The sequence below is a fragment of the Papio anubis genome, chromosome 6 (assembly GCF_008728515.1).
Source record: "Papio anubis isolate 15944 chromosome 6, Panubis1.0, whole genome shotgun sequence".
NCBI lineage: Eukaryota > Metazoa > Chordata > Mammalia > Primates > Cercopithecidae > Papio > Papio anubis.
In genome coordinates, this window is record NC_044981.1 from 31,402,916 (window position 1) to 31,415,103 (window position 12,188).

The 12,188-nt window shown below is 40.2% G+C and overlaps 1 protein-coding gene across 2 annotated transcripts; it reads right to left on the reverse strand.

Annotated features, from left to right (window-relative positions):
- Positions 1-2,705: 2,705 nt before the first annotated feature.
- LOC101018895 (HLA class II histocompatibility antigen, DP alpha 1 chain) lies at positions 2,706-11,860 on the reverse strand. 2 transcript variants are annotated; one of them, XM_009204894.3, is made up of 5 exons: positions 11,655-11,860; positions 7,672-7,917; positions 7,057-7,338; positions 6,677-6,843; positions 2,706-3,050 (listed from the first exon to the last, which is right to left on the reverse strand). In XM_009204894.3, exons 1-4 carry the CDS (start codon positions 11,752-11,754, stop codon positions 6,689-6,691), a joined length of 783 nt encoding a protein of 260 aa, XP_009203158.2. In that variant the 5' UTR covers positions 11,755-11,860; the 3' UTR covers positions 2,706-3,050; positions 6,677-6,688.
- Between the last annotated feature and the right edge of the window lie 328 nt (positions 11,861-12,188).

The following is a 12,188-nucleotide window of genomic DNA, read 5'->3' on the forward strand; positions in this document are numbered from 1 at the left end:
GATATTGGGGATTTGAGTCTTATCTCTTTTTCTTGATCCATCTAGCTAGAGATTCATTAATGTATTGAGCCTTTTTGAAAACCAGCAATTGACTGTTTATTTTCTTTACTGCTTGTCCATTTTATTGCATTTATTTCTGCTCTTATTAATCTTGGGATTAATTTGATCTTTTTTTCCTAGCTTCTAAAGATGGGAGCATAGATAATTGATTTTAGAGTTTTCTTCCTTTCCAATTATGTAAAGTTATAAATTATTCTCTAATTACTGTATCATACTAATTTTGATATAGTATGCTTTCATATTCATTCAGTTCAAAATATTTTCTAATTTGCCTTCTGACTCTTTTAAAATCCAGGTGATATTCAGTAGTATACTTTTAAATTTCTAGGTATTTGGGACTTTCAAGGTATTTTTCTGTTATTGGTTGCTAATTTAATACTATTGTGGTCCAAGAATGTATTCTGTATGATTTCAACAGAGACATGTATTTATTTATTTAGATATTTGTTTATATGTGTTTATGACCCAATGTATAGTCTGTCATGTGGAATATTCTTGAGCATTTGAAAATAATGTGTATTCTGCCACTATTGTGTGAAATATTCTATAGATCTTGATTAGATCACACTGGTTTATTGATAATGTTATTTAAATCTTCTGTGTCCTCACTGAGTTTTTTCCTAAATATTTTATTGTTTACTGAGTGCTAGAATACTAAAATATAATTGTGAATCTGTCTATTTCTGCTTTTATTTCTATCATTTTTGGTTTAGTGTGATTTAAGACACATTTTCTAAGAACGTACACATTTAGGGTTGTTATATGTTGGTAATAAAATGATCCTTTTATCATTATGAACTATCCTTCTTTCTCCTTGGTAATATTTCTTATTGTGAGTTCTATATTTCTGATATTAATACAGCCACCAACATTTCCATGGTTGGCATTATTTTCCTTCTCCCGTTCTTCGTTTGTTTGTTTGTTTGTTTTTCTTGTAAGTTCTGAGATACATGTACAGAATGTGCAGGTTTGTTACATAGGTATACATATGCCATGCTGCACCTATCAACCCGTCATCTAGGTTTTAAGCCCTGCATACATTCGGTATGTGTCCTAATGTTCTCCCTTTCCTCGCCCCCAATCTCCCGACAGGCTCCGGTGTTGATGTTCCCCTCCCTGTGTCCGCGTGTTTTCATTGTTCAACTCTCACTTATGAATGAGAATGTGCGGTGTTTGGTTTTCTGTTCCTGTGTTAGTTTGCTGTGAATGATGGCTTCCAGCTTTATCCATGTCCCTGCAAAGGACGTGAACTCATTCTTTTTTATGGCTGCAAAGTATTCCATGGTGTATATGTATTCTCTCATTCTTTTACTTTTTACCTGTTTTTGCCTTCATATTTAAAGAGGGCATTATGTAGACAGCATAAAGTTGGCCTATTCATTTTTTGTGCATTCTGACAATCTTTGCCTTTTACAATGTTTAGACCATATGCATTTAATTCAATTATTAGTATGGTTGTTTTTTTTTTTATCAGACAACAATTTTTAATGGTAGAATCTAATCCTTCCTCTTTAAGTTCTAATAGGAACAATGTAGTTGATGGCAATTTTCTTTTTTTTTTTTTTATTATACTTTAAGTTCTAGGGTACATGTGAACAACGTGCAGGTTGGTTACATATGTATACTAGTATGATTGTTTTAAACTCTACCATCTTACAGTTTGTTTTCTCTTTGTCTTATCAGATTTTCCCATTTTTATTTTGAATTAATTATGCTTAGTATTCTATTTTATCTTCTCCATTGGCCTCTTAGCTATACCTCTTTTTTTTTTTCAGTAATTGTCAGGAGTTTAAAATATTCATCTTAATACATTCTACCTTCAAATAATAACATACCACTTCACATGTAAAAGAAACTTACAACATTATACTTCCATTTCTCCCATCTATTATTTGTGCCATTGTCATCATGTTTTACTTCTGGGTATGTTATAAAGCCCCAAATAATTTTTACTTTAAACAATTATCTTTTTTAACTTAAAAAATCTAGAAAACGTGTTTTTATATTTATCCGCATTTTTACCATCTCATGCTCTTTTCATCTTAATATCCAATGAACACTCATAAAGAAACAAAATCCTTGCTCAATTAAGATATTTTTCTTCATAATCACAACTGTTCTCAAATCTTTGAAAGCTCTGGTAATGATGATTTAAGTTCTCCCACATGGAATGACTATGGCTGGTAAAAATTGCAATGAATGAGGGAATTTTTAAATTTTATTTCTTGGCTCTTAGTTTATCATGTAGAAAATATCCTCCATGAGATATTGCTATAATTACAATCCAGCCTTGGGAAGGGAGCTCAGGGACTGTGAATGGAATCCAAATCTGCCTGAAATCTTGATCCAGACAGACTTAATCTCTTCCCTCAGAGATTTCAAACACTGCAGTCTTCAAACTACATCCAAGAAAATCTTCATCCAAGTAAAATTTCCCCCAAATATCCTTTCTCTACCCCACCCTATCCTGTAGTTAGGGAAGAACCCAGGGCTGAATCACTATCCTCAGACCTTGCCATTCAGGTGGGATCAGAACCTTTAGTAACTTCATCTGCAACAGAGCTTGAAACCACACTTTCAAGAAATAGTATTCACATGTGACCTGTTCCTAGACTTCCAGTAAGAATGACTCAGAGTCTCCCAGCTCTAAAATACTGAAGTATTTATTGGTCTTAGGGTATTCTCGGGAAGGTGACAGTGAAGGATGCTTCAAAGGAGAACAAAGGATAAAAGGCTCAGTGAAGGGATAGTGTCCATATCAGTGCTACCAAAGTGTCAACATTTATTCATTACCTTCCATTTGTTGGAAACTTTACTAAGGAATGACTGTTTTAAGGCAACAGATAAGGAGAGAGCTTGAAGGGTCAGCAATTCAGTCAGCCACTGGGGTAGCAAACACATGAAGTGAGAAGAAAAGCTGATATGGAGTTTGTAGGGCAGCTGGAGTTCAGATCTCTCCTAAGTCCTCTTCTGTTCAGGTATTTTGTCACCTGCAGCAACACACACAGTTACTGTCATTCCTGGGTTCACTACTGAAGCCCAGACCCATCTTCCCCACTCCCTTTATACCTGATCTTCCCATTTCTCTGCCCTGTTCAGGTCCCGGGGAGAAGGTGGTCATCCCTGCACATGCCCTGGTCCTCCAGGTGAACAGCGCATAGGAGCCAAGGAGTTCCCTAAAGTCATCAAATTTCACCCTCAACCCTCAGCTGACTTTGAGGCCATCCTACATGCTTCTTGTCTCCAAAGTATCCTGACAAGGGTAAGGGCCACATTACTGAGGGCAGAGAAGAAGCTTAACCCTGCAATGAGACTTGGAAGGGACAAACATCCAAACCATATCAATGAAGGCAATGAAGGAGGGATACTTGCTCATATTGTGTAAACTGCTCTTTGAAAGGATTTCAAAACCAAGATAAATTTTCTAAAATGATCTCTGTTGAACATCTGACAGCAGCACTTCCTCCTTCCTGGAATTCTTTAATTCCTTGGCTTATGTGACAACATATTCTAATTATTCTGCCTCTCTGCTTCTCCATTTTTGTTAAATACTCTTCTTTTGATATTTTGTTAATCATGTATCTTTGCATTAATTTTGCTTTTTCAAGATATTTCATTAAAATATGATTCACTTTTATTACTGAGTTCTTTTGGTATCCCCCAAATTTTGCACCTAAGTCAAGTGCATCCCTTACATCACCCTAGTCCCAGCCCTCCTTTCCATACTTCCTCTTAACATCTGACATTCTCCATTCACTTTATTCTGTTATAAATCATTATAGATATAATTATAAATTGAGTGAACAAAGAAAAATAAGGAAGAGTTTCTCCTACTGGATACTAACACACACTAGAATGTCGTAGTAATCAAAATACTAGGACACTGGTACAAGAAGAGACAAACAGAACAGTGGAACAAGATGGAACCCAAACAGAGGCCCGTCTGTAATGGGAGCTTTCAGTACCGCAAAGGACATGCCATAAACTTATGGAGAAAAGGTGAACTATTTAGTAGTTGTGGGAACACTGGCCCTTTATGTAGAGAAAAATAAAACATGCTCCCCATCAAACGCAAAGATGAATCCTAGATGAATTAAAGTAATAAATGTGAAATTTAAAACTACAGGAGATATTTTAAGAGTATCTTTGATATCTCAGTACAGGGAAGACTTCTTTTTAAAAAGACACGCAGGCAGGGCACAGTGGTTCACACCTGTAATCCCAGCACTCTGGGAGGCTGAGGCGGGTAGATCACAAAGTCAGGAGATGGAGACCATCCTGGCCAACATGATAAGACCCCACCTATACTAAAAATATAAAAATTAGCTGGACATGGAGGTACATGCCTGTAATCCCAGCTACTTGGGAGGCTGAGGAAGGAGAATCTCTTGAACCAGGGAGTCAGAGGTTGCAGTGAGCTGAGTTTATGCCACTGCCCTCCAGCCTGGTGACAGAGCAAGATTCCATCAAAAGAAAGAAAAAGAAAGAAAGAAAGAAAGAAAGAAAGAAAGAAAGAAAAGAAAAGACAAACAAAACAAAACAAAACAAAACAAAAAACAGTTGATGGACTTGATTACAAAATACTAAGGATTTCTCTTCAATAAAGGAAACCAAGGAGAAAGTTGCCAGAAGTCCGATTAGGGGAAAACATTTGCAACGCCTACAACTGACAAGGGACTACTAGCAGAACTATATGAGGATCTCCTGCAAATCAATAAGAAAAATATAGAAGCCCACAGTATGGGCAAATAATTTGAACAGGCAATTTATAGAAAAGGAACCCCCAAGTGGCTAATCAGTCCCAATTATAGCCCCAATTATAAGTAATTAAAGAAGTGCAAAATAAAACAGCATATTTCTATATGCACATGAAATTGGCAAAAGTTAGAAAACTGGATTATGTCTGGTGTTGATGTACATTTGGGAGTTGCAGGATATTTCAGGTACTGACAAAGGAAGTACAGATGAGTATAGCCATTCTGATGAGCAGATGAGCAGTACTTAGTCAAATTAAGGAGCTGCATCTCCATGGACCCAGCAACCCCTTTCTAGGATACATACATTCCAGGAATGCAGATCAGGTCCACATGCATATGCAGGTCCATGTGAGATACAATCATCGCTTGCAATAATGGAGATCCAGGGATAATCCAGGAGCAATATAGATACGTGGATTGATATGATTTGGATATTTGTCCCTTCCTAGTCTCATGTTGAAAATTGATTCCCAGTGTTGCAGCTGGGGCCTGGTGGGAGGTATTTGAATCATGAGAGAGACTCCCTCATGAATAGCTTGGTTCCCTCTCTAGGGTAATGAGTGAGTTCTCACTCTATTAGTGCACATGAAACCTGGTTGTTAAAAAGAGCCTGGCACCTCTTTCTCTCTCTCTTTCTCCTTCTCTGACCATGTGATGCACCGGCTCCCCTTGCCTTCCACCATGAGTAAAAGCTTCCTGAATCCCCCAACAGAAGCAGATGCCGGTGCCATGTTTCTCGTACAGCCTGCAGATCTGTGAGCCAATTAAAGCTCTTTTCTTCATAAAGTAGGTAACTTCAGGTATTCCTTTATAGCAATGCAAAATGGACTAATGCATGGACTTATAGAGCAAAACATTATGGAAGATTTGGAAGAAACAAACTGGATGTACAAAATTAGATCTATAATTTAATGTCATTTTGGCTAATTAAAATACATGTACACTGAACACTAATACATATTATATAGGATCTATGCAAATGAAAGGAAACAGCAAATTCATTAAAATGTTTGCCTATGAGGTCGGGGTAAGAGGTTAGATATGGGAGTAACGACTGGGGATAAAAGGGACCAAATAAATCGAGAGAGATTGAGAGCTCGGAGGCACCAATGATGATAGTATAATGAACTGAGAAGTCCTTAACCTTTTGTACCTGATGTCCAGCATGAATAACAACAATAATAATGAATTAGATGTGGTCATCTGCATGGAAGTTCACTATCTAATGCTAAGAGAATTCCCAAAACACTTACAAATATAAAACATGGTGAGTGTTATGAAAAATAGAAAATATAAGATCTCAGGAGGGGCATTTTTTGTGTGGCATTGCCATGGAATGAGTCCAAGTAAAGACAGTAAATAGTACAGGTACCCACCACACTGTGTTGTAATTATGTATAGAAATATAGCTCTGCCTCCATTAATAGACAATGGACTCTTGGAGAATTTGAACTTGGTCTTTTCCTTCACAAAATAGGGTATATAGTATAGTGGATAAACAGTCTTGGATCTAGACTTTCTGGATTGGAAGCTAGCCCTACTACTTCATAGCTGTGGGAACTTGATCAAGGTGCTTAAGGTCTCTGTGTATGTAAAAAGATAGAAGTATCTCTCATGTGAAATGGTGAAAATAATAGTACCTACCTCAAAGACTATTTGTGAGAATAAAGTGAGTTAATAAACGTAAATGCTCAGAATAGCGCCTGAGCATATTAACTACTGTTAGTTATCAATGTTGTTGTTGTTATGCGGCTGAATGCTTTTAACCCATTAGAAGATCAATGAACAATTATCGGATTGAATTTTTCCTCCCTTCCTTACATTCTACAAATCCTAGACCCTCCTCTTTACATTCCCACCTTTACAGTACTTCACAGGGGCCCCTGGGCCCGGGGGTCACGGCCAGATCGCAGAGACTTTATGATGAGGATGGTGCCCACGATGATGCCCACTAGGCCCAGCACCAGGCCCAGGGCACAGAGCACAGTCTCCGTTGTCTCAGGCATCTGGATTGGCTCTTGGGCCTCTGGGGGAAGAATGAAGAGATAGGGTCAGGAGGTGCAGTGAGGGTGGTTCTGGTGTGGGATGGGTGTGGGAATTGAAGGTTATGGACAGTTAATTGGACATTAGGATGAGGAGAGGACTGAGACCTGGCCAGTGGGGAAAGCTGGTGCAGAGGACACCAGGTCGTTGGAATAGAGGATGCCAGAAGATTATGGAGAGAAAAGGAGCTGCATACCCCAGTGTTTGAGGAGCGGCTGGTCCAAGCCCCAGTGCTCCACCCTGCAGTCATAGTAGTCCTCGGCTGAGGGCACAAAGGTCAGGTAATGGAACTTGTGGAAGCTGTAATCTGTTCTGGGCAGGAAGAGGCTCTCAGCGACACCCTCAGTGACCGGCTCCCCATTGCACAGCCACGTGACGTTGAGCACTGGAGGGAAGAACTTGTCAATGTGGCAGATGAGGGTGTTGGGTTGGCCCAGCTCCACAGGCTCCTTGGGAAACACGGTCACCTCAGGGGGATCTGGGAGGAGAGAGCACCAGGTTAGGCCCCTCTTCTGGGATGAATCACAAAGGCTCCACCTCTGGGTGGTCCTCTACCTCAGCCTTAGATTTTATGGCAGCTCTGAATCACAGAGAGGGGTATCACACCACTGACCAGCCTCACTCTGCTCACCTTTCTCTCTCCTGAGAAGAGAGGATGCAAGCCCTTGCTGTAGTGGGATCAGCCCATGGCCACTAGGGGAAGAGGATCACACAGCAGGGGGCACTTAGGCTTCCTAGTCTAAGGGTGGCAGAGAAGCCCTCTCATCCCTTCCAGTTGGGCTACAGAGGAAGAGGCAAAGATAGGCAATACCATTGGCGGCCTGAGTGTAGTTGGAACGCTGGATCGTGATATTCAAGTTGTGGTTCAATATAGCAATGTTAGCCAGCCCGCCCTGAGCCTCAAAGGAAAAGGCTCGGCCAAACTCCTCCAGATGCCAGACGGTCTCCTTCTTGTCCAGATCCACATAGAACTGCTCATCTTCATCAAACTCAAACATATACTCCCCTGTTGGTCTATGTGTCTGTACAAACATGGCATAAGTTGATACATGGTCCGCTGCATAAAGAAAGTAGAGAAAAACATGACAAAATGTCAGTATGAATATGCAAGTGGTGAAAGCTCAAGAATGAATAAAGACTTAGGAATATAAAAAGGAAGAAGGTAAGAGGTCAAAGGCAGGACATATGGGGAAGAGAGACCAACACCATTAAGGAAATAATACAGAGCAGTTGAGTAGTTATAAAAAGAAAGGAGCGAAGAACAAAATGAAGTTTATCATTGATAAGTCAAGCTGCTTCCTGGTCTTTGAAAGTCTGGGCATCCTGACCCTACACAATAGCAATCGTAACAATGACAGCTAACATTTGTTGAGCACTTACTTGCGCCAGGCATCCTTCTAAATACTTTACATATTTCACTCGTTGAATTATCACAATAACCCTATGAAGCAAATACATAGCATACTATTTTACAGGTAAGGAAATGCAGAGAGGTTATATATTAATAACTTGCCAAGGTCATACAGCTACTGGTGGAACTAGTAGATTTTTTCTACCCTTAAGGTCTTAATTCTTCTAAGACACAGATGTAAAATTGTTTTTCGAGTCATGGGGTGGGGAAGTGGACATTTTATTTTTCTTATTGCAGAAAGAGAGAAAAAATAGAAAATTGGGAGGACAAAGAAAATATCCTTCAAATTTTCGTGTTCTTGACAGTTTTAAAGTTTCTGTCTTAGTTTATGAGCATGAAACTAGAATGTACAGCTTTGTTGATAATATTTTTCACTTGGGGCATATAAATTCAAAAGTACAGTACAGTTATTTTGGCATTTGTTCCAAACTTTTTGTTTCCTTTTAAAAAATATTTTAACATTTATTTTATGTTCAGGGAGGGGTACATGTGCAGGTTTGTTGTACAGGTAAAGTCATGACTCAGGGGTTTAGTGTGCAGATTATTTCCTTACCCAGGTACTAAGCATTCTAAACTTTTCTCACATTTATATTTTGATTTATGTTTTAGAGGCCAACTAGAAATTATTGCTGAGTTGGAAATACCTGTAGGATTTAATTTATTTTGTTTCTTAATCTGTATTAGTTTGCAAGAAGTAGCAAAGATAAGAGGATAAATGCAATTATCATCATGAAAGAAAACAATGAATGTATATGTGAAAGTCTGGGTTTAGAATGATAAATGCATGAGAGCGAGAAGGTACTACAGGGCTCATTGGCTCTCACCTCCCAACTCACGAATTTCCCTGTGAGTTTGCAGCCCTGACATGTGGGGACCCAGTCTGTGCTTGGCCACTTACAGTGACAGGGAGAATGACTCTGAGTCTCAGAGGAAAAGGCTCAGCCAAACTCCTCCAGACGGTCTCCTTCTTGTCCAGATCCACACAGAACATCTCATCCTCATCAAACTCAAAAATAAACTCCCTTGTTGGTCTATGTCTCTGTACATGTATGTACAATGACTCTCTGTCACTGTAATTGTAAGTGTCTGGAGGATAGGGTCTGTGTCTTATTTTTCACTGAGAATGACTCCCTGTCACTGTAAGTGGCCAAGCACAGAGTGGTATTTCAAACTAAACAAATTAAATTAAATCCTATAGGTATTTCACAAGGAAACTTAGCTTCCTTCTCAGTTTAAAGGACTCAAAGGACTCATCAGGAAAAAGAGGGTAAACTAAAAAGACACAACGTCCTCTAGCAATTATTGGGAACTCATCTTCCTAATACGTGAATGTTCCTTATAGTTTTAAAAATGCTTTTTAAAAAACACTTTCACAAGTTCTGCAGTCTAAAGATCAACCAGATATTAAACAGATTATTTTACTTAAAAATATCATTTCCATTTAGACAAAAATGTGTATTAAAAGACTACTATATGTCAAACACTGTTAGATGCTAAATATTCAAATAAAAATAACACATAGGTCCTGTTCTGCAGACTCGTACAATTCACAGAAGGAAACACAAGAGACAAGGCAATAGCAGGTTCAGAAGGATAAGTGCAGATATGTGGGTATACACAAGATGCGATCAAACAGCACATCAGGGAAAGGCTTCCTGGGGAACAGATGGCTTCAATGTAGGCATTCAGAAAACAGGGCAAAAGCCACTTCTCACAGGGAAGACAGCCTGACCGGGAGAAGATACTGAGTTCACTGTGGGGCTATTGCAGTAGACGATCTGGAAGTCATCTAAGGAGAAATAATACATAGACATTTGTGGATGATGGGTGGTCTCAGGAGAGGAGTTTAGGCCAGAGAACTGACAGTCATTAGAGGCAGGTGCAGGTTAGATGAGATTTTCCAGGAAGAGTGCCAAAAGTCAGAACTGCAGAGATCTCAGGGTACAATGAGAGAACATGATAATTAAGAGGTGATTTAAAGGATGATAAGGAGGATCCAGGGAAACAGGAGAAAAATAAGGACAGGGTAGTTCATCAGAAATAAGTGGATTACAGTGCAAATATTATCAGTAACTCAAGTCAGAGGCACTGAGAAGAACCCACTGGATTTGACCTTCTGCAGAGGTTCCTGATGGCCAAGATGAGAGGGTCCTAAGGGATGTACCGGAGGCAAGTCAGAAGCTTAGCTCCAAGTGTGAGGACACAAAGGAAGTGTCTCTAGGGTAGGATGTAGACTGAAGTCACGGTTGTTTTTTATCAGTTGATTTTCACTTATGTTTTTAAGGTAAAGGACATGTTTAAATGTTAAGAGACAAGGAACCACTGGGGGCAGGGAAGCCCTGAAGAGACAGCTGAGCTAATTAGGAATTTCTAGGAAGAATCCTAAAAAGTATTCAAATCTATGAAGAGATGCCCATTGTGGTGTTTATTGTAACATAACATTAGAAATAACCCAGGTGACCATGAACAGGGCAATAGATATTTCTGGTCTCCACAGCCTCACCTCCTGTTTATTCCACACATCTTAAATAAAACTGTCTGAGGCCAGTGTGCATCTTGTATGTTATGGATTCTAACCTTCCCCATCACTAGGTTTTGGGATGACAGCATCATACACAGGCTTGATGTCATTCTCCCTGATGTCAGCTACAGGAAGAAAGAGCATTCACCACGGCCCATCTCTGGCTGAGTCCTTGCAGCTATCCAAAGTCTAGGCCTCCCTTGCAGTCCTGGACCTCTCAGAACCCGAATCACAAGGCTATCAAGACCATGCAACACTGCTGTCTTGAGAGAGGAAAGCTTGTGACCACCCACAAAGACCCAGGAAGAGCCGTAGGGTCCTAGGAGAGATGGAGGATACAGGAAAACTCAGCACTTTCTCTCCTAATGCAGAGCCCATAGCTCGGAGTTCCTGTGAAGCAGCCACAAAAGACAGAGGTTGGGGATCCCAGAGAGATAGGAGGGGTGTGGGGCCCTGCAGGGCCCTGGTAGAAGTTCACTGTGTGCAGGAATCTGGGGGAGGCAGTGTATGACCCTCAGAGCTGGGTCTGGACTTCAAACTTGGCTCATTGATCTGCTGTGTAACCTTGGAAAACGTATTCATCTTTTTGAGCTTCAGTTTTTTCAAAATAATTTCTAAATGAAGGGAATAATATCTTCATTGAAGTTTCCTGTGAGATATAAATGGGGAAAGAAACTATGCAGGCGTGTCATAAATTCTGGCTGCTATTGCTGTTATTATTATGAGGGCCAGAGGGAACACAGACTATCATGAGGGTCAGACAGATCAATGAGCCCCTAAAATCTCTGATTCCTGAAGCAACAATTGATGTGAGCCTCCCCACCACTCACCCCGACGCTCTTGTGTCCTCCTGAGCACTCACCCTTGATGGCCCCAGCTCCTCGGAGACTCAGCAGCAAAGCCAAGGAGAGGGTTCTCAAGATAACAGCTCTGGTCTGGAACATTCTGTCTTCAGGGCGCATGTTATAGGGTCTATAATTGATGACCGCGAGCACAGGAACAGTGATAATGAACTAAGCCGGGTGGAGGCAGATGAGACTCTGAAACTGTGGGCTTCTAGCACTGGAAATGGTCAAAATGGGTGGAGAGGAGTCAGCATGGCTGGGCTTCACCAATCAGAGAAATCATAGAGCTGACATTCTCTGTTGCTGGGTAAAGAGGATGCTGGAAGGTGCTGGGGAAGAGATGGGAGAATTTTAGGTACCAGCGTGGTCAAGAGAGCTCCAGTTCACAGTTCGTTTTCAGAGTTAGAGAAAGAGATGTGGAAAGATAAGTCACACCTTCTTCTGATGGCAAATGTTTTCCATTATGTTCCTTCTCCCCACCCCCACCCCCATCCCAGGCAGTCAGATGATCTTTGATGGTTTTTGGTCACTATATTTTAAATCATGTTTTA